Here is a 27,066-nt window from a genome sequence, read left to right as displayed (position 1 = left end):
TACCCAACATAGTAATGTGTTGTCCGTTTTGGATGCACTTTAAGGGATAATAACTCTTCGTTTTGGCCAAAAAATGTATTTTCCTGGAGTAAACAACAATTTTCCCATACTTATCAATGGTTAATGAATCCATTTTTACATTCAAAGTTAGTCCCTGTTTTTTTTCTAAAAAGTTTGGTCTTTTGTTAAAATCTCTTAAGAGATTATAACACAGTATAGCCATCAATGGAGGTCAAACTCAGATATCAGAATAATAGCTATAACTGCTGTTATTGTCGTGAAACAGAATATATTATATTTCTATGAGTTATTCACAATGTTTTTATTGTGAAATATAGATCTCATACGAAGAGTTATTATCTCTTTAATTAATAAATGTACAGAAGAGATGGTTGGAAGTGGGGCTTTAAAAAATGTCCTGAAAATACAACAAGGGAAAGGGCACACAAGTCTGTACAAGAGGACAGGAGTCTGGGTATGTGGCCTCTTAGGCTATTTCATATATATCTTTTCTTTTTCAACAAATATTACTATGATGATGTTCATGTCTGTATTTACCATATTCAAAAAAAAATTTTATAATAAAATGCCATGGCAGACATCCAAGGTTTGGAACTGGATGAACAGTAAAAAAAAAATAATAATAATAAATAATAATCATAAGTTAAAGATAAAAAATGACTGCAATGAAATGGAATGACTTCTGTGATGTAATAACATAACACAATTTTGAGAAACTCATTATAATTTCTGATACAATGGATTACAAATATACATTTACAATAAGAAAAAAAAATTATATTAAAATGACAACTGTGGTCTTCCTTACATATTCTTACCTCCTTTACGTAATTTATAACAAATATTTTACACATGCTTCATAATAAAAATTGCAGTGACTTCCAAACTCCATTTTCATTGTTTGACATAAACCTCCTATTATATTTTGTGCCTTTTAGTTTAACACTATGTCTTACAATTTTAGCCACATTTTTAAATCTTGGCCCAGATTCTTAAGGGTCACCGTCTCATAAGGTCTGTTGGAATTTTACTTACAAAGTCCCCTCTTTTTTATGACTGAACAAAATGTAACTAAAAGCAACCCTTAAATACTGACTGATATATATATAAAATTAATAATACAAAATGCCAAAATACTTTTACTGAGATATATAAATTTCTGTAACTGTTCAACATGAGGATTTCTGCCGTTATTCTGATGTCACGGCCTCTTTACAACAGGTTCTTTTAATATCTCACTATGAACAGTTTAATGGACCGTGTCAGGCAGACCTGGGCTCCGTAACTTGAAAGCATCGCGAATTGCAACCGAGCACAAGCATCTCTACTCCATAACTCGGGATTTTCTCGCCCCATATAATAGCCTCGAAATGAAAGGTGATAGTGCTATTCGCAATTCGCGATGCTTTCAAGTTACGGAGCCCTGAAGACTGACAATTAGAGGTTGGGCATGAAACTGACTGGTCATTGGAGAAATGCCCTGTAAGGAAAAAAAAACACCTTGAATACTTAGTTTTAATTTGAAATAAAAAAGAAAAAGAAAAAAAGGCGACAACATAAGACAATGAAACTCTATCACATGATATTGCACAAAACAAACAGTAAATAAAGCGATGTGATTTATGGACAAGAGAACTTAAACCACAACGTACTTAAAAATGACACTTCAACCCTTATGATTTTGAATGCATGTTTGAAACTGATAAAGTTCTATTGCAACACATGAAACAATCAAACTTGGACACTGACTTCCTATTATGAACATTTATGATAATAATTTTGAATGCTCTCCAGATCATAATACTCTATTTTATCTGTTTTTTGCTCCAACCAACTACAGAACGACTTTAAAATAAAATGGCTTCTTTCAAAACAATGAGAGTTTCTTTTTACTGCAATAAAGGATTAAGTGTTGGAGGAGTGGAACTAATGAAGGAAAAACAAGTACAGGTAGTGATGGATAGAAGAATCCAATAGGTCCTTCATCCAATGTTCCATTCACATTGTGGTCAACTTATCTAACTTATCCGAAAAGACTGGCTGACTTTGAGCAGATGGTGTCATGTAATCGACAATCATTTAGCGGATTTGTACCAAAAATGCAAGTTTTGTACTATAAAATGATGGCTTTGTTTTACGTAAATGACAAGACCTTTTTGTGTAAACAGTTTTTTCAGACTCATCAAGAAGAAAAAAAAAAAAAAAAAAAAAAAAAACTGATGAATAATCTTGAATGTATATCATCTGGATGGCAATGAAACCATTTCTAACAGAGGTATTTGATTGTGAGCTCTGAACTGTGGTTAGCACACCTGATGGATTTAGACTGGGTACCCACAGACTTAGATTGATCCATCTGGATCTACCCAACTCCCTAGGGGTTCACGCTAAATTGCTGTTAGATTCCAGGAGCCGAGCGTGCACAAAAGTTAATTACCCCCTAACAGCTTTTAGTAGGCGGGACAGACATTTAAGCCAGCTAAGCTGACAGCAATCTAGTGAGACTCCTCAATAGGTAGAATGATCTAAATATCTGTGGGAATGGTCTCTTAGACACTTTGTAAAAACACATGAGCAATTTGTTGAAATAATCCTAAATGAAGCATCAAGCATTTATCTCATGCTGCTTTTTTCCTAGCTTCTAATGATAAAAAAAGTTCATCTGAGTATTTCAACCAACTGGGGTTATAAGTTACCCAATAATCTATGCAACAAGGGGATAAATCTGATAATCATAATTAAAAAATTAAAAAAAAAAATACATAAACTGGTAATTGATAACATTTGTTCATTAAAGGTTTTACAACCAACAACTAAATCAACCATTTGTTTAAATCTGGGTGTTTTGTAATGTTATCCTGTCTGGCCAATTTGATATTTGACAAAAGTGAATGATGAAATTCATTGTTCTTCCACGTCAATTTATGTGACAACTAATTACTGATACGTGAGCTACTTACAGGTACTTTACCTAACACTATAAATGTTCATGATAATATATGACAATTAACACTGTCAAACAGTTCTAAATTCAAATACTTGTCATCAGTAAACATAATACATTTAGATCTGCTAATGAACAGGAGATCCTTCATCAAACAAAAGAGCTGAAAATGAAAAGCTAATCTGACTTCCAAATACTTTCATGTGTAACATGAATGGAGTGAATTACAAGGATAGCTTTTTTTTTCTAGGTCAGAACTGAACAAGATATTGATTTTCACTTTAGCTCAGGAAGGTAGATAAAACATAAAGATGAACACAAATAACTGAATGAATCAAGGTTGCAACTACGAGTATCAACCAAGACTAAAATACGGCAACATACTTTTTACCAACAACAGCAGCATACGCCATTTAATTTCAAAATTTTCCCAAAGAATTATGAAACAATCATGCCTTATAAAGCTGTTGTACAATACAATATAATAGGAGTTAACACCTATCTACTACAGTGGACTATTTGGCTCATAAAGTAGACATACATGTTGGCTTCATAAGTGTTGAACTATATCCCCTATTCATCTCTCTGACAAATTTTCCATGAAGTGTGCACAGTAACATTTTTTCACCTTTATAAAACCCCCTTACACTGGGCTGACTCCTTTCTGTCTCCTTCATGCGATGACGAAACTGGCATCGCTGTGGTTGTAGGAAGGAGGCACAAGAGTCACTTTGGTTGCAGAATAAATGCTCAATGATGGGCGAGTTGTCGGCACTTAAAGTATTATTATTTTTTACTTTTAAACAGGGCTGTACAAAGGGACACAGAAAGGACGCTGTCCAGTGTGAAGGGGGCTTAATAAATTATTTCATAACACAATATCAACCCATTTTCTGGCTACCATAGCTGTGTGGATGCATGCAAAGGATTACGTGCCTCAGTTGACATGAACCATTACGTCTTTTTATCCCATGAACAATAGAGTTAATAACAAACACCAAATCTCCCAATTTATTACTACATCAAATATTGTATCCACAAACAATATTATGCCTTTGCTTGACCAGAAACTCTTCTTTCCTTGAAACATAATTTCTCCTCCCCCCCCACCTCTCTTCCCCCTGTTTCAATTTACACCTAATTTACTGCCCTCAGGAAAATTTGCCTTTGTAATAATAAGAATAAGAATAATAATAATAATAATAATAATAATAATGCTCTTCAAAAGAATTAATGTTGTCTGACTGTCTTAGTTTTATACCTTATCAAAACTTAGAAGACTTCCATTTGCATTTCTTATCTGGCTTTATGTCCTAACCATTTTCAGAAAAGAGGTTTCTTGATGGAGAATACCTTTCTAATTGCAACCAGGAAGACATTTTCACCTTGTCCACATTGACAGTGTGATAACCAAACTTCCCTACACAAAATATACGTAAGAATACATCCTAAATGTGTTCAAGCAGCAATGTACAAATATATTACACTTGATGGCAGCTACAGTTAGCCAAAACACTGACTGATGTTTGGTTTGCAGCCTTGGTGTAAGACAAAAAGACACAACTGCAACAAGTCCTTACTCCAGTGCCCTGCTTCACAGATAAACTTCAGCCCCAAAGTTGGTCTAAAGTTTTAGACCGCAATTTTAGCCTGTACAAAATTTTAAAATTATATATTGCAACAAATGGTTTTATAACGTGAAAGGTTTCCTGTTTCAGATCAATATAATCTATACCAAATACTTATGGGTCATCACGAACTAAAATAAATCAAAATTTTGACATAGAAGTTTAGACCAATTGCCGGACTAAAATTTAGACCAATTGTTAGACTAAAGTCCTTTAGTGAAATTGTCCCCTGCCTTTTGTAGTTTGATATATTTTGTACTGTTCATGCATACAACCAAGTACACATTAACATACATGAATCATGAGTATAGAATTAATGTACATGCATAAAATGACTGACCAGATTAATGAGGTTAATTAATAAGAGCGCAGATGATGCGACGAGAAAGAATTCCCAATGGCCGATTTCTCGATCTGATTTTTTCTGAAAGTTAGAAGGCTCCTCCTGCCTGTTCCTTCCTACTGCATGCTCTTTTGGATGAATTCTAAAAACCTACGTGCATATTGTTCTGGTTTTACTGTTGATATTTCGGCCTCAGCACCATAGCGTAAATTCTTGGCTGCCTGTGCCGTGCGTTTCTTTACGCCGTAATGAGTGAGCACGTCCACCATTCCCATGAAGTAGATTTCTTTATGTGGTGAACCTAGAAGGTGAAAAAATGCGAAGATGTGAAAAAAATTAAACCGGTCAGCCTTTTTTTTTCCGCTCTACAGTTTTAGTTTTGTTTGAGTAAGAGCCTTTCTTGTAAGTTTGAGAATTATAAATATTGCCGACATTGATTCATATAATATTTATTATATTTTTTTCAGGGAAAGTCTTAGGGTTCGGTGAGACAACCTTAGTAAGAGTTTGGATCAGGATTTGATAATTACCATACACATACACATTTCATGATTTTTAAAAAACAAACAAAAAATAGCTATAAGCCCTTAGCATATTCCACATTGCTGTCAATTACTTTAATTTTAAAACATACATTTATTACTATTTTTTTCACCCAATGTTTCACCTCACGTAAAACACCTTACAATTCCTATTACTTTTAAGTCACACAAAACAACATATAATTCTCTCCTTCAGCCACTGCCATCACTTACTAGCACTACTTTTCATGGCATAATGTTCAATATTAGGATCAATATCTTCAAATGGCAAAAATGGCATGCAGTGCATTGTGGGACTGTCAGGTGGCGTAGGCGCCAGATCTTCACTTGGGATGTGCTTCCTGTATCCAGGCTTTCCTGCGGAGTCGTCGCTCCCTTCCATTTCTTCGACGCCATCCTCAAGTTCTTCCTCGCGCTGATTGATCCTCTCTTGCTCGCCTCTTTCCACATCGTGTATGCCAACTAGGAGACTGTAGTCCATTATATTGAGGCTGCAAAGAAACTGGAAACAAGAGGGAGAAAAAGAAATAATTCTTTATCATTTTTGGTGTAGTTCTGGTAAAATGATCCATTAGAAAAAAAAGGAATGGATCAGACAAATAAATCAATGAAAAATGGGTCAATCGAAAGAAAAAAAGAAAACAGTTAAATGAAATATTGATATGTTTGACTCTGGTGGGTGACAAAACCCATCAATTTGCAAAGTCTGGCCTTTCATCATAATATTTTCTTTTATTTTTCACACTAGCACAATGTATACATACAAATTTGTTTTAAACATAGATATGCATATGCAACAATTGAAATACCAACTTTGTTAGTAAACACGCGGCCCCATTAGATACCACTGTCTACGTAGATCAACCTAACACTGCAGAGATTCTCACTGAGTGCAATCAGCTTAACAGATTTACACGCCGCCTCCTGGCATTAAGGAGAATACACATATCTGGTGATAATATGTTGCGCTGAAAGCAAGAAGAGGCCTGTCACTCAGTTAAGCCGATTGCATTTCACGAGGGTTCCTGCACAGATGGGTTGGTCTATGTTCTAGACCAATGGTGAGCCTATGGCAATGGGGTTTTGCATATATTTGCATGCCATTCATAGTAATTAGATACTCTGTCCTCCACCTCCTCACCTCTGTGTCAGCCTTGAGCGTTTCCATTAAGTTCTCTTTGGCTTCTTCTCCGATATCTATCCTAATGCCGTCACTCACAAAATCATTGTCTTTAAATGTGGGAAGCTCTTTGGCCTGTGAGAAAAGGAATAATAATAATAATAATAATAATAATAATAATAATAATAATGCCTCTGTTTTGGTATTCAATATAAAGATGCAAACTTCAATCTAACATCACAATTATTCTAACATCTATCAAATTAAATAATTGCCCAAGTAACCATATAAAATTTGTTAATGTACTTTACTAAATCAATCTAAAATCTTGAATTGTTTTACCAAAATGAAGAACTGAACACATTGCATTATAATCTTATTACATGAATATCAGTTCAAATGTTACTTTGTGAGACTACTGAAATTCATTTTAATTCTAAGCTTTTTTTTACCTTTTCTTTGTCACTAGCCTGTCTATCTACAGTTGAGCCCTGGAAGAAAAACCATTTATCTCATGAAATAAGCATGAGATCAACTCAAATGTGACATTTTCTATCTATTTAAGGGCCCTCTTCTAAATAACCAAGACAGTTTACATATCAAGAGATGTTATGTGACCATGGTGATAAATGCTTTATTCAGTTTTTGGGGTGTTTTTTGTTTTTTTTTGGTGAAGATTTCGATGCATGTTAACAGCTTTAGTTGTAATCAAGTCTATGTAGGAAACCTAAACAAAATTGTCAACAAGATTCCAGAAAGGTAGAAATGTAATTTCCAGAAAAAAAAAACTTCAATATAGCTGTATGTAAATTTCAGTTTAACCTGACCATCTTCTACCTAAATACCCCTCAACTTTTTTTCCAACTAACAAAAACCGGCATAACCAATAATAATGAACTGAAAAAAAGGGATAAAACCCTTTCATCAGATCTGTTGCCGCCCAGCTGTAATATCAGGTGAGATAATGCTAAAACAACAACATGTGCCTGGCGATGGTGTGACAACGGGTTATGATGGGGAGAAACCTTTCTTAAGAGATCACCTGAACAGCTGCCACTGTACATGTCATTACTAATGGAGTGTGACTTACTGCTGCATATATGGGTTCGTGAATATGTCATGAAATATTATCAATGCAGATCTTTTGTTACAAGTGCATCAATTTTTGAGGCATGTATGCAATGAAGACAGGTTGATCCTTCTCTGTGGATTGATGTAGTAAATTTGGAGATAACAGCAGACCTTTTTAAAAGGTTCCTGAAAATGCAAGGACCCAACAGGCGCAGTTCTATATAGTGGTCAGGGGTAGTTAATACAACACATTTTCTAGATAAATCAAGAATATTTTATCTCTATTAAGCTAAGCTTGGTGTAAGCAGCTACAGTATAACACAACTGAGCTGTCAATTTCTGAAAACAAAACTACTGATGGAATGCCAAGTTAGATAAAAATGCTCAATGTGAAAAAAAGACCTTAATTTCACAACATTGAACATGATATTGTGCAGCACAGTTCAAAGCAACACAGCTCAATGTTTCACAGTGGCATCCAACCTGATACGCCCTTACCTTTAAATCATATTTCTTATGTATTGTCAACCTGGGGCTGAATATATTCCTCATAACCACCAGGTAGGTTTCTGTGTCGTTCACCGTCACGCGGTACATTCCCAGGTACTGGGGGAGGAGTGTCTTGGCATGGCGCTCAACTATGAACTAAAAATAAGAAAATATATCAGTAGGAAAATGTCACAAGTACACTGTTAATGTAATACTTAGTCTGGTAATATGGGATGGGAGTGAAGCTTTTTTTTTTAAATCCTGAAAATCAAGTGCAGTGGATAAACTTATTAGGCCAAAGGGTAAAAAATTAAGCGGTTAAGCTTTAAACAGAGACAGAGTTGAATTTGGATTAGATTCCCTGCAGGGATTGAGCCACAAGCATTCAAGTGGGTCGGCCATATTTGATCCGTGGATCTGTTAGCCTGTTGTTCTGAATGCGCTAACAGAGATGACAAATGCCAGAATTACCAACCTGGTGATACATTTTAAGAATATGATGCATTTGTTCCACTTCCTCACTGACTAAGGTTTTAATTACGTAGAGGTCATCATGGGATTTGAGAAATCTCGCCCCAGTCCTGGCAGACGAGGGTTGGTCCTCTGGTTGGGCACGGGTCAGGGAGTTCATGTAGTCGATGTCGTCCACACCGAAGCGTTCCCGTAAGTTTCTGAACACGAGGGGGCAGTATTCTTTGACTTTGAAATGACTGGGCATGTTTTCTCTGGAAGTACATGTAGAAATGATGGACTCTGTCATGAAACAAAAAAATTGTCATTTTTTTGTAAGAGATATTGTAAAATTTTTCATAGAGATATTTTATTTTCTATTTCCATAAATACTAAAGCATGCTCCATATCATGCCCCTCTCATTACTACTTTCTCAGTCACATTTTATTTCATTCAGATATCCCATTACTAGCACCAAACTGTATTCTTCATTCTCACATATTTTTCTATGCACAAACATCCTAAAGAATGTCCTAAATCACAACAGAAAATATCCTGTTTTTCTCAGTCAGATTAAAAAAAAAAAAAAATTTGTGCACCAGAAAACTGTAAGCTGAGATTCACTGTGAAGATGAATTAAGCACACAATACTTTCCAAGTTTAATTGTGGTTAACCATCTTTATCGACCACCTTGTGTTAATTTCCTCAGTTCTTTGAACTAGTTGAAAAGCAATAAAAATATATATCAATTTTGAGTAGTCTTATTTCCTGTTATTCTCCTCTAAAACCCTATACTGTAGGTGAAATGATATACTAGTAGGAATATAGTTTTTTAAGAAGAGAAAAAAGGAAAATAAGACCCCACAAAAGGGAAATGCCAGCAACCTCAGGCTTTAAAATGTTATTTTGCTGAAAGCCATAAATGTCAATATCACTGTCAATGTCAAAGTGAACCAAGAAAACAATAGAAAGGTTTCGTAATACGAATTGCATAAGCACACCTTGCTGCAACTTATGCAACTGAGATTGCAATTTGCTTCAAATAAGAATCTAAAAGAGAAAAATCTTTCTTTCCTCTACCTTGAATTTATTATATAATAAAATGTTGAGCACAAAAATTACTTCCTATAACAAAGAAGGCCTTAACTTGTAATTAAATGCTTTTGAAGATTACTCTATTTTTTAAACCACTGTAACATTTTTAAGAAGCAGTTTCTCATATTCAAAGCTTTGAATGAAATAGTTAATGAATGAAATAATAAAAAGTTCATGGAAACGCAAGTTAAATAAATCTTATGGGTATCTCAACTCATTTAATGGAGTAAAGTAAAACAACAGTATGTTTCATATGTCTTTATGACGTTTTTTTTTTTTCTCGTTTCGTGCAGTCACCCCAGCTGTACTTTGCCCCCTGATGACAGAAAAATTCCATTTTACTAATTGACATGACACACAACTGAATTTTACCAAACTTCAATTCATCACGCAATGTCATCACATGATTATAAAAAAAAAACATACGTAACGTATCTGTTTAGATTAAAGAACACATAACTCGTTTGAAATTTGTCTTTTTCTTCCTATATCTCAAATTGATCCAATGAGGATTTCGCAGTAAATATTTAACAACTTCCTGGTTAAAAAAAGTGAGAAAAAAAGGCCTTGGAGTACTCCCAAAAGACACTTCTATCAAACCTATCCAATCCTGTATGTACAAGGTATGAAAATTAACCTCTTTCATGATTTCATGACTCACAAATAACAAATTACCCAGCAGTAGCCCTCCAGGCTTCCCCACATTTTCCCCCAAGCACCTGCTATGATCTCCTCTGTTACAGCAGTGTTAGAGACTCATCTACAACATGCCATGGGTATGTAAATAAATAAATTCTCCAATTCCTGGAGGATTTCTGAACTGACACCAGTAGGTATAGAATTTATTAGCATTGAACAAAATCACTATATTCGTGCACCCATGTATGCACAGGCAACCCTCATACTTTATTAAGCAAAAACTGCTTGCAACCAGCAAACTCACACACAGATCAGAGTTGACTATACTGCAGTCTTTAGAAAAGACTTAGCCCAAATTGCTTTCAATGTACTTGCTCTTCAGGGCACCAGGTTGTATGAATCCATTAAGCAACAGCAAAAGCAGACACGATGGCCAGTAAAGGAACACAGAGAATTTTAGTGGTCTGTTGTTAATAACTTGGTTTTACATCAGCCACCACTGGTTAACAATCTAGACTGTTTTAAGAACCACCCACCGTTTTTCTTTGTTTTTGTTGTTGTTTACTTACTTGTTAAACAAATGGTTAGCAACCTTGACCTTGCTGAAGGCCTTGAAGTCATCAGGCATCAACATGACGGGGATGTTCACATGACCAAGCTCGTTGATCTGAAAAATATAAGACCAGCCGATGTTATATAGTGTTTGTTTCAATGTTTCCAGGTTTGTTGTGTTGCAAAAAGGAACTTATCCCAGGATTTCAAATTCTTGCCTTTTAAAAATTTTATAATCCTTTATAACCAGATAACCCTCAAGGAAAAACAGAGAGAGAGAGAGAGAGAGAGAGAGAGAGAGAGAGAGAGAGAGAGAGAGAGAGAGATGCCAAATTAAGATAAATGACATCCTGAACTGACAGCAGAAAAAAAAACTTGTTTCTTGTCTACAGTAGCATAACATATCCTGCTTCAATCATATTTTTCCTCCCTCAAACAGCAAGTCAAGAGCCAAACAGAAATTCAGTAAAAAAAAAAAAAAAAAAAAAAAAAAAAAAACAATGTTCCATAAAGCTCATGTTAAACATGCAAATGATAACAGACTGTAACAGCATACATCAATGAACCTAGAAATGCTGCAAAACACAAGTGTCTTATGTTACTTTTAGTAACTTTTAGTACGAGTCCTCTTAAAATGAGGCCCAGCACCAGTCACTGATTGCAAGGGCCATTTGTTGCACTGACCACTAACCCATTTTCAAATTGTCTATTGCACATTATGATACCAAAACATTTAATGAAATTATGAAAAATTGAATCTGATATTAAATCTTAATAAAAACCTTCTCACAAGGTCTTCCTATGGCAGGGCTTTTCCAAGGATTGGGAGTACAGACTGTCCAAAATTATCACCTGTAATTTCCTTCAAAATTTCTGGGAGTCCGAGCCATCATTTTTCAAAAAAAAAAAAAAAAACAGAAGCTGTCCTGCTGTTTTTGAAGATATATATTGTCTATCCGATGATGTCGGTGGTCAATGAAATGATGGCTGGGTGGTTTGCTGGGAAAAGCCCTGTCCTCAGGTGAACTTAACTCTCACTGGTCACTGGTGTCAAGTGTTGACAATTTGTGTGGGATGAGACCCACATCCAATTTTGCATTACACAGATGGACGAATCATAACATTCAATTAGAAAATATTTAATGGGTCTAACATGCAATTGCGTTATGTGTAACATCTGTTTTGTCCCTTTCACAGTCAAGTGGATTGAGAATAAGCCCCCCCCCACCCCCAATATTGTTCACTCTGTTCTGTAATAGCCAGGCCATCAAATTGTCTCTGTTAAGTATTTTCATACACCGTCGCAGGATATGAAAAATCCTATGCAATAAACATAGAACTGGGCTTTGAAACTTCTTGACCCTAGCTGTAACTTAACTGGTAAGAAAAGCTGTTGAAAAGAGGAAAAAAAAAATTAAAGCAATAATAACTCTTCGTATGGCCAAAAAATGAATTTTCCTGGAGTAAACAACAATTTTCCCACACTTACCAATGGTTAATGAATCCATTTTTACATTCAAAGTTAGTCCCTGGTTTTTTTCTAAAAAGTTTGGTTTTTTGTTAAAATCTCTTAAGAGATTATAACAGAGTATAGCCATCAATGGAGGTCACGTGGTCTAAAGACAAGCTCAGATATCAGAATAATAGCTATAACTGCTGTTTTTGTGGTAAAACAGAATATATGATATTTCTATGAGTTATTCACAAGGTTTTTATTGTGAAATATAGATCTCATACGAAGAGTTATTATCCCTTTAAAATATACTCTGCTGTTACACGTTTTTCAATGTCAAAATATTAGTACAGGAAAGCTCCATTAACTCTGTAAGTTTTCACTGGTGCGAGGCACATTTACCATCATTATAAATCACTCAAGTAAAGCTGTTTGCACACCTTACACCGAGTGACATCCAGATGACTATTAAGTCTTAAAATAAAGGTGTTCCCAGAGACAGGTTGCAAAAATAAAACTGTCACTTTTTAATGGCTAGTTTTCATGCCTTAGTAAAATGTTTACTAGTAATACATTTTAATAAACATTCCAGCAAATCACTAAAACTTATGCTGAGATTAATCAGGGTTTACATTCAAGGAGTCTGTCAAGAGGAAGTTTTCAGGGCCATTTACACTAGCCAGTAAACAGCGGTCCAGTTAGCCCTGACAGAACTGCCATTTGCAGCAAAGCCACTTTTTGCATTCACACTGATACCAGCAGCTATAGCCTTTGAACAATCATACTTCCTGTTAAAAATGTACACCATAGTTCTCATTGGAAAGTATTTTTATGAACATCATGGTGGGAGTTCAAGAAGCAATGCTGTACAAAAAGTCTTAAATTTTACTTGTATCAAGAATTATTTCCATGAGAAAAATGCATTAAAATTTTGGATAGGACTGAAATCAGGCCTTAATCGTGGTCGAAATAAATGAATGTGAATGACCCTAATGACACCTTCATGTATAGTGATCCCACCTTGCATACTTTAAAACTGGAAAAAAAAAACTGCAGTCTGCCAAACCAAATCAGCTAAGTCAAGCAAGTTACTAGGTGGCTACTAGTAGTTAATTTAAATGTGAATGAAATGTTCATTTACTGGGGATACATTTGGTTATTTATCTTAGTTCTGCATTAACCCCATTTTGGTTCATTCTTTATTTAAATGAGGCCGTGTCTGGAGATCTATATTCTGAGATTCTGCTGAGATCCCCCCCCCCCCCCCCAAAAAAAAGGGGCTTGGCATGAAAATCCACCACTGTATAGAATATCTTTATTGCAACTATCCCCAACATTTAGAAATAATCCCAATTTTTTTTTCAGTGGGTTCTGATGTGTATTGAAGACACTAATGTTAGCTGTTACACCTTTCAACCACATTTTACTGTTTCAAGAAAAAAAAAATGCTCAGCAGAAAAAGTGTAAGAATCAAATCAAAGTAAAGCACTGCATCCTTTGCCTGGGACTGATTTTGAACCAAAGCCCCCCAGTGACAACGATAAAAATTAACAATAACTGTAAATGGTAACTAATTTTCAAATGTAGGCATCATTATTTCTATTCCCACAAAAAAATCAACACTGTACAATCTTATAAGAAAATTACTTGACAATGTCATCCCTGGGGATCTGAATCAGTTATTGCCAGCCAAGTCAGAGACTTATTCTACACTACGTTTTTTCTGTTGATGTAACTCGTTGAATATGACCAGGTTATTCCAACAGATCAATTTTAGTGGCAGTGTGAAATTTTTGCTCTTTTATCAATTTAGCAATAATTGTTTACAATTATAGCAGTTGCAATGTTCAAAATTTTACCTAATAAATTATGCTGACACCACAGACTTTCTGTGTCATTACCATAATACTGACTCCTTCAGGGTTGGAAGCAAGCAAGCACCATGTCAATTCAGATGAAAACAAATTAGTAGCAACTACAACTCAATTTAGATCATATGATAAGCAGGAAGTGAATAAAAAAATTAATTGCTCTTCTTCACTTTATCTAGATACAAGAGGCTAATTAAAGTACATACAATAGTAGATAATTTCATGAAATGGTCCTAATGATAATTACATGGATCATAACATTGACATCATTTTAACAATAACACTTTATGTATTCATCCATTAATCAAGCAGAGATTGAGTAAAAGGAAATGTAATCATATTTATAATGTGAATCAGAACATCACAAGCCAGTGGAAAGCCACCTAGCATTGCATTACATCGTGCAGAGAGAGTCAAAAGCAAACAAATCACAAGAATATTTTTCTGGTGCATATGCTATTTTTTACATATCATTTTAAATAACACCATAAATTAAACTTTAAAAATAAATACAATAATACAGTCAATAACAAAAGAGGTACTTTATGCAAAACATAATGGTTTTAAGTTAACACTTAAATTTGGACTATTTTACAAAGGGCAATGTAAGTCTGCCCTTGGTACTAGGTGTCATTGGAGGCGAGATTACTCCTAGAATCAATTGATTTGTCAGACGCTGTAACATTGGAAACATGCCTGAACTGCAGGAGAGAAATGAGACGTCAAATCTTCATATGACTCACAAGCTGTGTTCATGTGAGTTCACACTGTTAAAGCAACAGAACGGTGGACTAACAGATCTGCAGATCAAATACTAGTATGGATGACCCACTTGAATGCTTGTTGCTTCATCCCTGCGGGGAATCTGTTCATTGTCGAATTGGGAATTAAGCAACAAGCTTTAAGTGGGTTGGCCATATTTGATCCATGGTTCTGTTAGACCACATTCACATCGAGTTGAGCCATGTATCTACAAAGCCACGAACTAAATATGGCAGATGTACATGAAAGGAAAAACGCTTAATCTTTTAATAGTCTCCCCGCCTCTCACACGCCTCCTCATGTGTAGTCCTAATGGAGCCAAGATTTAATGACTGTACCCCCGCAGGGACGACGCATGGGGAGGCCCGTGAGAGGCAGAGAGACTATTAAAAGATTAGGCGGTTTTTCTTTCATGTACGTCCGCCATGTTTAGTTCGTGACTTTGTAGATCCATGGCTCAACTCAGTGTGAATGCGGTCTAAGTCTGCTGTTCTGAATGGGCTGGTAGAATGGCTCATAGGTAAGTGACTTCAGATTATTACATTCCGGCATTACTCTTGGATTCAAAATCTCCAGGGAAAAAAATAGACCAATTAGAAAACATTCTTGAATATTAAGTTATAAATGGGATGTGCTGCATTTCTGCCAAATTTAAATAGTGACTCTGAGTGTAAGCATTGAAATGATACTGCCTTTATGACAACTAAGGCAATATCATAAAGCGTTAGTTGTTGGGTATCAAATTAACACCTCACTTTGTTCAAAACAAGACAATTTAATCACATCTCACACATCATCACATTTTGTGTGAGTGGTATCACAAAATACATGCCGGAGGAAGGATTTGCAATAAAGTGCATACATTTCTTACAGCAATATATTTAAAAAATACCTTTCATCTGAATCGATGTGCATTTCAATTGAATGAACCCTAAGGGTATTCACAAGGTATAGTATATAAGTAATCTAGTGAAGTTTGTGCAATTATCAAAATAAGAACTAAATTATGATTTATTACAGCATATTGCTGGTAATGTAGTCATTCAGTGGGAATCATATAAAAATCATATGAAAATAACAAGTCATTGGGCACTACATGATATCATACCCCGCACGAAACCGCAGTAGACTACTGCAATCATACTGCAAACATGCCTCAAATCTGCTGCGATTTGGGAACTAATTAGCATATTTGAAACATGCTTCTATCATGCTGCTAATCTACTGCATTAATGCTCCTCTCTGTACAAACCTATGTACTTTTTGGAGTAGAATTGCAGTAGGCTATACTGCATTTCTACTGCAAATATGCTCCACACGACTACTGCGTAAATGCTTCTTTGCTATTTCGATACTACTGCATTTTCGTGCGGGACAACACTAGAAAAATTCTGCAAGAAGTGGTCAACTTGAAAAGCAATTCTGAATGTGATAAACAAAACATGGTAAATCTTTACCGTTATACAACAGATTATCTGTCTGACTTGTCCTGTCTGATGCACCATGCTTATTAGCTTGTTTTGGTCATTTCTGACCCTACTCTCCTCCAAATTTTGCAAAAATAATTGCTTGATTTTAAATGCTGCATGCGCAAGACTCTGGCCTGTCTCAGATAATTTCCATTCGTTTTTCAAATCATAATGAGCAAATCGTGAAACTATGAAATTTAAATCCATTTCACTTGACAAGAAAAGATGCTGATCATGCACTGATAATGCTATTTTCACACTGAAATGTACTTAGGGGGAGGAGTAAAGCTGCCAGGGTTAGTAGTAGCCACGGAAATTGATATAATGGTGTGCGATGATGTTTATATTTTAATTATTTATCTATTTTTTTTTTTTTTGTATATTTTTTATATATTCTTTGCGTGATAATAATCCCTCGGTGCCGAATTTTACAAACCAACAAGTAGATGTGTTTGTACATGAGATAAAAATCGGGCGCCGAAATTCAGAAGCCGGTAGCCGGTTTAATCGCATAATGCCGTTCAACATCAGATCAAATTTGCAATGCATCGGTGTCTAACAATTCCAGACAGGAGAGACAAAACTTACCGAATGGTTGACTCCCCACATGAAAACACTGAGCAGCGGTTCGTTGGCTCGAAATAATTTCCTCTTCTGTTTAATGAACAGCCGCTTTTTCTTGTTGCTCTTTGGTCCGGCTGCACTCGCCATACTTACAAAATCTACGCCTACAAGGCGGTTTCAATAAAATTTCTTGGCGATGAACCGACTTATGTCGCCTTGCTAAAAGAGATACGACGCAACGCCGCCTAATTTTGCATTTCTACTTCTGTTTGCCTCCCACGATCAATAACAAATATGGCTCCTTACATTCCCAGAATGCAGTGCTACCGAGAGCACCTGCTTCCGATCAAGACAAGACCAACATCGTGACGAGGCACAACTTTAGAAGTGTCTTCATCAATTATAAGATACAATGGCATCCCAGGTTCCGCTCAAATCATAAAGTCCTTTCATTTTTGCTGTTCTTTTCTCTTTTTTACAATATTTGGAGTGTAAGATCCCTGTCGCTCCAAAAACCAACGCCCCCCCCCCCTTAACCTGACGTACCCTTTCTGTTAGAATTGTCAACGTTAAACATTAATTAATAGAATCGTGCAATCGTTCTGTGCACAGGTGATTGTTCAGTGATTCAGACAACGACACTCACTGCCGTCTTCTCTTTAAAATTAGCATTCCTTTTTTCTTCTTTTTTACTGTCAGCAGCAATTTAAACAATGCACAAAATTCATCCTATGGAAGAAAAAAATTGAGACTTCTAGTCCTATATTCATTTATAGAAACACAAATCGACTGTATATGGCTAATATGTTTATTGATAAAAGAAATTACAACGTCTATACAATTTTAGGATCTTAAAATTGTCCTTTTCGTAAACTACATTTATTGACTTTGGTAAAGCATAAATTCTTTTATTCCGTGGAAATGAATAATCTCCTTACAACTGATTTAATTCTTACATTTTGTGAGGAAATTTGAACTTAGTGTTATCTGCCTCCCCCATGTAACTTATTAAAAGTGTCTGCCATCACGTTTTCAAACATATTTCTTTCTTTTTCCTTGTGGTCCTGTTCTAAAACCCTGCCTTTCTCAAACTAAAAGAAAAGGAAAATTTCCTAAAACTACAAATAAGAGACATTAAGTTGTTCAAGATTCTCAAGTCCCCACTACGAGAGTACAGGATGTTCAACTCAAATTGTATGAGGGAGGTGTTTTCACTCAACAAGATTTGTGTCTAGACTTCCTATAAGTGGTTTCGGCAACAACAAATCATAATTCTGCAGCCATACAATATCAATGAAAATTTACGACTTCAACATCATTTCTCTGCAACAAGTGCCCTTCTTTTCTCATAACCATGGAGAGTCCATATCATGGAAATCTATACATCATCAACTATTGAAAAAGTGTCCATTTACAAACAGACTGCTGCTGAAATTATATTCATAAGACCGTCTCACCATTTAAGGCTGAGCTGCACATACAGATGTGACCATAACGCAGCTCTCAATACAAATTGGGGTGGGTCATATTTTTTAGTACAATCTGGGTGTGTTCGTGCACCAACACTGATTAAGTTTCATTAATGCCTTAATACACTCACAGTGGAGGCCTGTTAATGTAAAGATGGGTTTGACAGAGCTTGAAGTAAAAAAATTTACATTAATCTTAATTGACAAATTCATGCTCAGAAAATGAATTCTCTTGTAACGCAGTCTGTAGACAGTTTTTCTCTCTAAAACATTACAAACAGTATAATGGCACAACTACATGCTCATTCAAATGTTGCAGCCGCCAGTTCTCTGGCTTCAATTTGGAAATATTATGAGCTGCAGCTTATGGAGAAATCCACTGGGTGTCCATTTCTCAATTCACACAGTGTTGATTTTCAATTACTGCTGTTCGTTTTCGCTGTACAGTTATCATTTCTGTTGGCTTTTACCGTTTCATTTTTAAATGTAGTTCATTGAGTTATGAAAAAAGCTGTTCCATCCCATGTTCCAAATCTACAGAAAAAAAAAAAAACAAAAAACAAATCCAGTCCTGTTTAAAAATTAACACTTGCATGGGGTCCTTCCTTTTCCTTTTAAGTAAACTCTCCTTTGCAATTCGCCATCTGCTGTGTCCATATATACATTTCTTTCTCCCATCACTTCACTGTGACTTGTTCCATCTGTCCCATACCATCTTTAATGATTACCTTCAATCTGGTCACTCATGATGTGCTTTTGAAGATATATATATTTCTACTGAACATGGAGCAATAATATGATATATATATGCCTATGTACAATATTTATCCATGTACGACACTTTGTCTATTATTTACTGACGGATGCACAAGGATCCAATTGTCTTATTGTTCTTTTTTCCATCCAGACGGCTCCTGATTTCATGAAATAAACAAAAATGAAATGCAGTTAGAGAATTTGATATTCTGTATCTATCATTATCATTATCATCAAGTTACAGAATCAAAGGCATCTTTATTATGTCACTGGAATAAATATTATTTTGGCAGAAAATGTGTAATGACATAGGTAGATCCTTTTTACTAATGCAGCATTAATGCCAGTACTGTAACAAAGGAACAGTCACGAAGCAGGGCTCTAATAGGTTTTCATGCTGTTTTAATTCAGACTACAACAATTTGTGAACGTTCAAGAAAACTGCATAATAACCAGACAGTGAAAGAAACCCTTACACTTTTAGTACTGAAAATTTGTTATTCAAAAAGGAATTCCAACCACGAGTGGAGCCTGAGGCAGGTTGAGGGTACAAAGATTCACCTTTGGAGTAATTCTGCACTGCACATAAACTGAAATATTGTCAAGAAATCTCCTTGAAGTTTCTTTGCTTTTCTCACCTTTAATTTAATCCACCTGTCTGTTCTTGATATACCTCTATACAATCACTGTCATCCATTTCAAGCTGGAATGAAAACAAACTCAATCTGAGAAATCCCACAACCCACAAAAAATCCCACAATAAATAAAAAATTGAAGCATAGTTAACTTACAAATGCATAAGTAAAAATATTTTCATAATTGGACAATTTTCATGCTTTTACTCCAAAATAGCCCATTTTAAAATGTCCCCAGACCACATAAATCATAGGATCAGCAAACTGGAATGATTTAGTAGCTAGGGAGTGTTACATACAAAGCCATTATGGCAAAACTGATCAATACTCTCTCTCTCTCTCTCTCTATATATATATATATATATATATATATATATATATATATATATATATATATATATATATATATATATATATATATAGTGTTAGAAATTAAGGCTGGACCGTCTGCCCGGGGCAGACAACTTTCAGAATGGGCAGAGAAGTTTTCCCACCCAGCAGGCATTCTAGCCAGCTAATTTTCAAGGTGGCTGAGCTTTTGGTCCAGCAACTTATTTTCCTAAGAGGCAAACACTGTATATATATATATATATATACATACACCTAAGTCGCCCTCTGAGCTGGACTGTGCATTTATATGAATGTTTGCCATCCCCTTTTTTCTCTCATTCCAACACATCACAAAGGAATTGCATATATAGTTCATCTGATATAACTGAACAAAACCTTTAACTGGGTCTGTTTATTGAAAACTTTCCAAATTCATTTTACAATTTGTACTCCACATAAAACTTCAACTTTCATGTCATACAAAATGCTTATAATACAACTGCGATGGACATTTTTTAGTTAATTTAACAAACAACCCGTTTTACTAGAATTTTGAAACTGACCATTAAAATTAAGTCAATTATGAACAGTTTTTGTGAATCCAGCCACCCACCTGTTTTGGCGTCTCATCATCGTTTATTCTTCTTCCATCGAAAAGAAACCGTAGTGAATTTAAGGGAATACCCTAAAATGAAAAATTTATCAAATAGTAAAAAATGTCTAAAAATAATAATAAGTATAAAAATATATATTATAACAAAGGCAAAAAATTATGGGACAGAAATCTTTTAGTAAACAGTAGGAACTAAAACGGTCCTGAAGTTTGAAACATTTTCACAGACCCAACATTATCATTTCTAAGTAGACAAACATCACACTATAAATGAGATAACAAGCCTGTTCCTTACTTGTCTGTCGCTGTAAGACTTCTTCAACCTCCCCATCTGTGTATTCATCTTCACCTTGAAGTGGATTTCACTGCCATCCTGGAGAAAGAAAATGAACCATGCTGAGACAAGGATGTAAAAATGGTTTCATTTGTAAAAAATATAAATAAATATTTAAAAAAAATAATAATAATTAAGATATGGCTTGTTAAATCAGTAATTGAAATGGAATTCCAAAACATGCACTGAACTGTTCAAAAAGGGAAAAGTGACAAATAAATGCTGAAGATGCTCTTATACAGGGAGGGAAATGGGAATTTTTCAGCACTGGTCCACATGGACCAGTTGACTCTGGAGGTAGTGGTCCTAGGCCTTGGAGCACTGGTCCAATTATGAAAGAATCGAAAAGGGGTGGACATATCCAGCAACTTCATTTTTTTTTAATTATTATTAAAATGTGCTAGTAAAATAAAGCAAATGAAGTTTAATTTTCAAGTTTTTATTTTGAACTTATTTAAAAGAATTGAAATCAACCAAATAACTCCCCAAAATTAATCAACATTTATTTACATTTTAAAAACTAAACAGCTTTTTCTCTCCACCTTTTATGGATAAAGGAAATGACACCACATTACACAATAGGAATCAAGTATTTTAACTATTAGGTTAAAAAATATAAAGATGTTATTAATCTCTGTTAAACTGTGTTTACCCAAACAAGGTTTGGAATTAGAACAATGGGTTAACACCCATTGTATTAACACAAAATAAGAAGTGACTTTAAAGTCCCAAAAGTTGAAATATAACCATAAAACGGAGCAAAAAATCCTCGCCTTTTTATTTTCCTCAAAAATCCGTAGCTGTTATAAAGGAAGGTACCCGCGCTCTCTCTTTTTTTTACATTTCGTGCTAGGTTGTTCGCTTTCGTCATTTGTCGGTGTTTTTTCGTTTTAGAGGCTCTGGTGGCTTTGCCACACCAAGCAAAAACCTCCACATCGCTAAAAAATTGTAAGATAAGTTGAACTAATTCAATTCACACACTAAATGTAGTTTTGATTTAATTTCCAACAAGAAAATATTTGGGCAGCATGCTAACGGCCCCAAAGGCAAAAGTATTGTTTCTTGTAAAATCTTGAATGTAACTATAAACTATTGACATCGAAAAAGACCAGAAACCATTTAAAGAATTATATTTACCCTTCAAAACTACAAAACAGCACTCAAGTAAATTAGTATTTTTACCGAAAATGTTTGTTGCATACGTAGCTTTTCAATCCTCGAGGCTCTGCTACTTCATACGGCTCGAATGCTGTGGTAAAATCTGATTGGTTAAAATTGACAGACTGATGCAAGAGGTCAGGTTGCATGCAAATAACGTCTGACGTAAGCATCATTAAAATAGGTCAACACATCTGAAACTCGCGTAATCTTCGATGCAGACAAAATTGGCAGTGTATGAAATTCAAGGAAATTACTAGCCAGACCGCCGGGCAGGTAACTCTGAAAAGTTACCAGCCCGGTCATGTAGTTACCTGCCCTAGTTATGATAACCCCTAGAGTTAAGAGAGGTAGGCCTATGCTGAGGGGGTCTAGAATGCATTCTTGGGAGAGTAATTTGGAAATGAAAGGGCAATATCATGCCTTATGCATGGAAATTTAGAAATTGGTTGGAATTTCTACTGAATGATACCTTGTCAGTGTTGGAATTAGAGGGGGGTCAGGGGGGTCCTGACGCCCCCCTTTTAATTTCTGCAAAAAAAACCTCACCTCTCGAAGTAAGACTTTCACTAGTTTAATCATAGTTCTAAACCATACCAAATGGCACCATTCACCATCTAAAATACCAAAATTTTTCAGGGCCCTTTAGCGGGCGGGGGTAGTCAATTCAGTTTATGTTCACCTTGCAGGCTGCCTCATTTCTTCTTCAATAATTTATTTATAACTTTTATTCCGATTTCGTGACATCATTTGATCATAATTTTTGCTTTTCTGTATAGCAACAAGTATGACCAAATATATATATTGTTGTCAAATAAATCGATCTCTGTGCTGACAATAAAGAAGAAAGAATTCAGCATGAGGGACCCTTTGAATATCGCTTTTAAGCTTTAAAAAGCGGTCGGGAACGGTCCTGCGCGCTAATCGCCCATAGACCGTCCTGCAAGGCCCCGTATCTCGAAAGCATTGCTTATTGAGAATAGCTATATATATATCACATAGAGGCTACAATATATTATATGGGGCGAGCATGGGCGAGTTATTGGATCGAGATGCTTGCGTTCGGTCGCAATGCGTGATACTTTCGAGTTACGGTTTTACAAAAAATGTTGCCGCTCGACTAATTGCAAATTGAAGTCACCTTAATTTCCATGTCCCCAATTTGTTCTCTTTCGTTTGGTTCTGTCGTAATCTTTGTTATTTTTATTTCTTTCCTCAACTGTTTTTCTTTTGTGAACTTCTCTATCGGACTTGATAGAATTTTTTTCATTTTTGACAGCCCAAGATGAAAGCACGTGGGAAAAGAACTACATCTGACGCACGGCGTAAACTCGCACGTTCACTCATAATTTGGGGATTCAAATTTTTGTAAAATTCTCCTTTAATTTGCCTCCGTTGCCTTTATTACTGTTGATTATAAGCACTTCATGTACCTATACGTCTATTTAATCAATATCATAACTTTTTATACTTTCACATTTTTATTACTCTCAACCTACAAATTGCTACTCGCGGTATCTCCTCTACACAAAACAATGACGTAACGTTATCTGCTGTGCACTGAAGCTGGTTAAGAACAATGTGCCTCGTTTCAAATTGTCTTTCAACTTCATATCACACAGACGGAACTTCGAAAACGAGGCCACTGAGAGGGAGACTGTTGGTTACATTTCGATACGAGCGTTCGATTGCAAGCTATGGTTAGTTCTTTGCTTCTATGAAAGTGGGTGAAAACAATGAGTTTATTTTGCTGAAATCGCTTGTGAACATAGACAAAATAAAAGGTGAAAATAGGCTGTAAATTAGCCAGCCCGTCGGGCAGGTAATTTGCAAATCTCACCCGCCCGGCCTGAAAGTTACCAGCCTCGGGCTGGCGGGCAGGCGGCCATTTCATACACTGAAATTGGGAGCGGATTTTTTTTAAAAAAGGAAAAATATCTAAGGACAAGTATAAATCCCGTATATTTCTCATGTTGCTGCTGCGTACAGAGCAGTCGCCCGTTTGGACCAGTTACTGAGTTTGGCACTCGCCAATTCGTTTTAGCGGTCGCATTTGGCGACTGGCGACTGCCCATTTCCCTCCCTGTTATATAATTGCCATTTTTCTTTTATCAAGAAAGAATTTATCTGTTAAATAAATGATTTGGCTTAAACAAATGTCTCATACTGTTCTATTACAGGAAAAACCTGCAATCAATTTAAATGTTTTAAATGTTAATTTATGGATTCCATCTACATTATAATGTGCCAGGGTCACTTGGAGGTTTCCCAGCTGGTTTGTGAAAAATCTGTCACAGTAATTCTGGGTGCAAAAATTAGTAGAAAGAAAAGGGTAATCATTCTTTCCATTTGTATAGACAAGAGTCCAATAGATCTGCTCAGTTTCTTTTTGACTTTGTTCATCAAAATTAATGGTGACAAGATGAAAGTCTTAAATGCTTTCAATAACATTTTGGCTTTAATCCTAAAACTGGATTCTAGTATATAATAAGCCTCAACTGTTGTAACTTCATGTAGGATGCTCTGTAAATGTAAATTTTTCATCATGCAAGGTTTTTAATCTTGTAATAAAAATATTAATCTGAACATTCACCCTACCAAATTAACAAGCATGACCACTTGACTTAGCTTGAAGCTACTGCCAGTGGTAATAAATCAACCTGAGGGCATATTTTTATAGTCACCCGTGTATTCAATGTATCATATCAAATACATTATTCAAAGTATATACATTAATACTACAGTTTATAAACTCAAATTCTTAATTTTCTAGGTATATTATAACACAACTGGCCATCAAAAAGAAACCAGGTGTCAGTCAAGTTAAAACAACATTTAGGAAAAATGGTGATTTGGAATTCAGCCAACACTTAACGGCATAGCCAACGGCATAGCAACTCACTCAATATTGTCACAGAAAGGATTTTTTATGATGGAACCTTACCATATGTGCTCCAATTTAAAATCCAAAATAATTAGGGTGAAATTACCAGTTAAAACTCTTAATTTGTTCCAGTGCTCGGCAAAATTGTATCAAATTCACACCTTACAATTCTCCAACAGGGGTCTCTACAGTTTGTTACAATAAATTGAGTTTAACACCTCTCCATCTTCTACAGAGATCTACCAGTATAAGCTGCTAATGACAGGCACACAACTGCCTTATTACCAAGCAGCAGTGTGCTTAGTGTAGAACAGTTTCATTGGCTATGTTATTGTAATAGACTTGTGAAGATTCTTTTGTCTATAGCTACTTATAATTGTCTGGTCTTACCAGCCAAAATTTCATCTGCTTGCAGTCAGACTTCATCAGGGAATGAGGTTGTGATAGGTGTGACAACCTAACACCCCCTCTGGTGTGCTGTTTGGTCAGACACCCCCCAGCAGTGTGCTTAGATTTCTGTGCATAGACCCACATATCACCCAACTGCTACTAGATCTTACCATATTTATAAGTAATAAGGGAAAGTCACTCATCCTTTTCGTACATTCTTTCATTCTTTATATGTTTTTGGTGTCTGCTCAAGAGGAGTCATACTGTAATGCATAATACAGCAAAGTACCCTGCAAACATGGCTTTGTATGTGAGTAAAATCAGGAAACATTCATTTGCAAGGAAATACAGTGAAATAAAAGTGAAATATAATGCTTTGTAATTGACACTGGTAACCAAACTTTACAAATTGTTTCAACTTGCAGTTTATATATATAACCGGGTTGTCCGCCATATTGGAAAGACAGAAGAGCTTTCACTATTTGCTAGTAAAGACCCTTCTCCAGCTTCCAATATGGCGGTCAGCCTGAAAATTCATAAATGAATCGCAACAATTTGTAAAGTTTTGTCATCAATACAATTACCTAGCAATATATTAGATAGAATATTATATATTTTGCTTTAACATCACCCTATTGTCTTTGGAATGATTGTTTCCTTTGTTGACTCATGCCCACAGTTGTAACTTCTAATGTTTTGCGCTGTATACCATATCATAGTATGATGTGTGCAGGAGTGGACCGAGGTACAGTTGGTGAAGGGGTAAATTCTCACCACTGAAGCAAACTTATGTTAATGTAATTCGTGGCTAGGCTTTATAAATGGCATGGAAATGATGGGAGTTTTTGAATAAGAGGTTTCTGGAGTGGTGAAAACCTCTACGCAAATTTCCTAACCATGTCCCAGGAAAGAGGTCAAAATAAGATGGTTCTGGAAATGGGTCAATACCATGGCGTTGGCGTGTGTAATATTCGCACGTAAATGTTCGTATTTTAAAATACACAAATTACAATGTTAGTACATCTTAAATCAATTGGTCACTTTGCGCCGTTTAATAACTACCTGGCCCACTACTTTGAGCTTGATGTATTCCTTTTCTTTGTCTTTGTTGTCACCGGCTCCTTCTCCGGGGCTGTCGCCACTCTTGTTTTGTAACTGCTGCTCCTGAATAAGACATGATACACACATTTTAAAATGACAAAACCCAGTTTTACACCATGAAGAATAATCGAAAACGTTGATTTAATAGTGTGTAATTTACAAATCAGGATAGATAGATTTCTCTTTCGTTACCTCAGACATACTGCTTCACGTTAGAATCCGGGAACTTGAAGCGGCAAAACGGAATGTCGGGAAGGCAAATTTGAACATTTTATTTTTAAAACTTTTGAGGTTTTTTCGTAAACAAATAAAGTTTTGACACAAATTTGTAATTCATTAGAAAATATCGTACTTATATTGCCAATTGGTTTCCGAACTTAA

At 35.5% G+C, this 27,066-nt stretch overlaps 2 protein-coding genes across 2 annotated transcripts; both read right to left on the bottom strand.

Annotated features, from left to right (window-relative positions):
* Nucleotides 1-727: 727 nt before the first annotated feature.
* Nucleotides 728-17,343, bottom strand: LOC106157564 (phosphatidylinositol 5-phosphate 4-kinase type-2 alpha). The gene is made up of 8 exons (XM_013533245.2): nucleotides 17,040-17,343; nucleotides 10,914-11,011; nucleotides 8,634-8,883; nucleotides 8,168-8,314; nucleotides 7,051-7,089; nucleotides 6,620-6,733; nucleotides 5,692-5,980; nucleotides 728-5,237 (listed from the first exon to the last, which is right to left on the bottom strand). Exons 1-8 carry the CDS (start codon nucleotides 17,160-17,162, stop codon nucleotides 5,053-5,055), a joined length of 1,245 nt encoding a protein of 414 aa, XP_013388699.1. The 5' UTR covers nucleotides 17,163-17,343; the 3' UTR covers nucleotides 728-5,052.
* Nucleotides 17,344-17,809: 466 nt separating this feature from the next.
* LOC106157563 (small ubiquitin-related modifier) lies at nucleotides 17,810-27,058 on the bottom strand. The gene is made up of 6 exons (XM_013533244.2): nucleotides 26,878-27,058; nucleotides 26,647-26,748; nucleotides 21,114-21,191; nucleotides 20,819-20,890; nucleotides 19,879-19,943; nucleotides 17,810-19,398 (listed from the first exon to the last, which is right to left on the bottom strand). Exons 1-5 carry the CDS (start codon nucleotides 26,884-26,886, stop codon nucleotides 19,881-19,883), a joined length of 324 nt encoding a protein of 107 aa, XP_013388698.1. The 5' UTR covers nucleotides 26,887-27,058; the 3' UTR covers nucleotides 17,810-19,398; nucleotides 19,879-19,880.
* Between the last annotated feature and the right edge of the window lie 8 nt (nucleotides 27,059-27,066).

This window comes from Lingula anatina, chromosome 5 (genome assembly GCF_051362555.1).
Source record: "Lingula anatina isolate TDL-2025a chromosome 5, LinAna3.0, whole genome shotgun sequence".
Classification (NCBI taxonomy): Eukaryota; Metazoa; Brachiopoda; class Lingulata; order Lingulida; family Lingulidae; genus Lingula; species Lingula anatina.
The sequence above is the reverse complement of the archived record's forward strand: the minus strand, read 5'-3'. Positions and strand labels throughout refer to the sequence as shown.

What these genes read in the sequence shown, in the direction of transcription:
- LOC106157564 (XM_013533245.2), bottom strand. Translation starts at nt 17,162, where the DNA reads ATGGCGAGTGCAGCCGGACCAAAGAGCAACAAGAAAAAGCGGCTGTTC. An exon ending in TGTGGGGAGTCAACCATTCG is followed by an intron (nt 11,012 to 17,039) that starts GTAAGTTTTGTC and finishes TATATTTTTCAG; the next exon opens with ATCAACGAGCTTGGTCATGT. An exon ending in AGGCTAGTGACAAAGAAAAG is followed by an intron (nt 6,734 to 7,050) that starts GTAAAAAAAAGC and finishes CTTTTCTCACAG; the next exon opens with GCCAAAGAGCTTCCCACATT.
- LOC106157563 (XM_013533244.2), bottom strand. An exon ending in AGCTCAAAGTAGTGGGCCAG is followed by an intron (nt 21,192 to 26,646) that starts GTAGTTATTAAA and finishes TTCTTTCTCCAG; the next exon opens with GATGGCAGTGAAATCCACTT. An exon ending in ATGATGAGACGCCAAAACAG is followed by an intron (nt 19,944 to 20,818) that starts GTGGGTGGCTGG and finishes TTTTCATTCCAG; the next exon opens with CTTGAAATGGATGACAGTGA.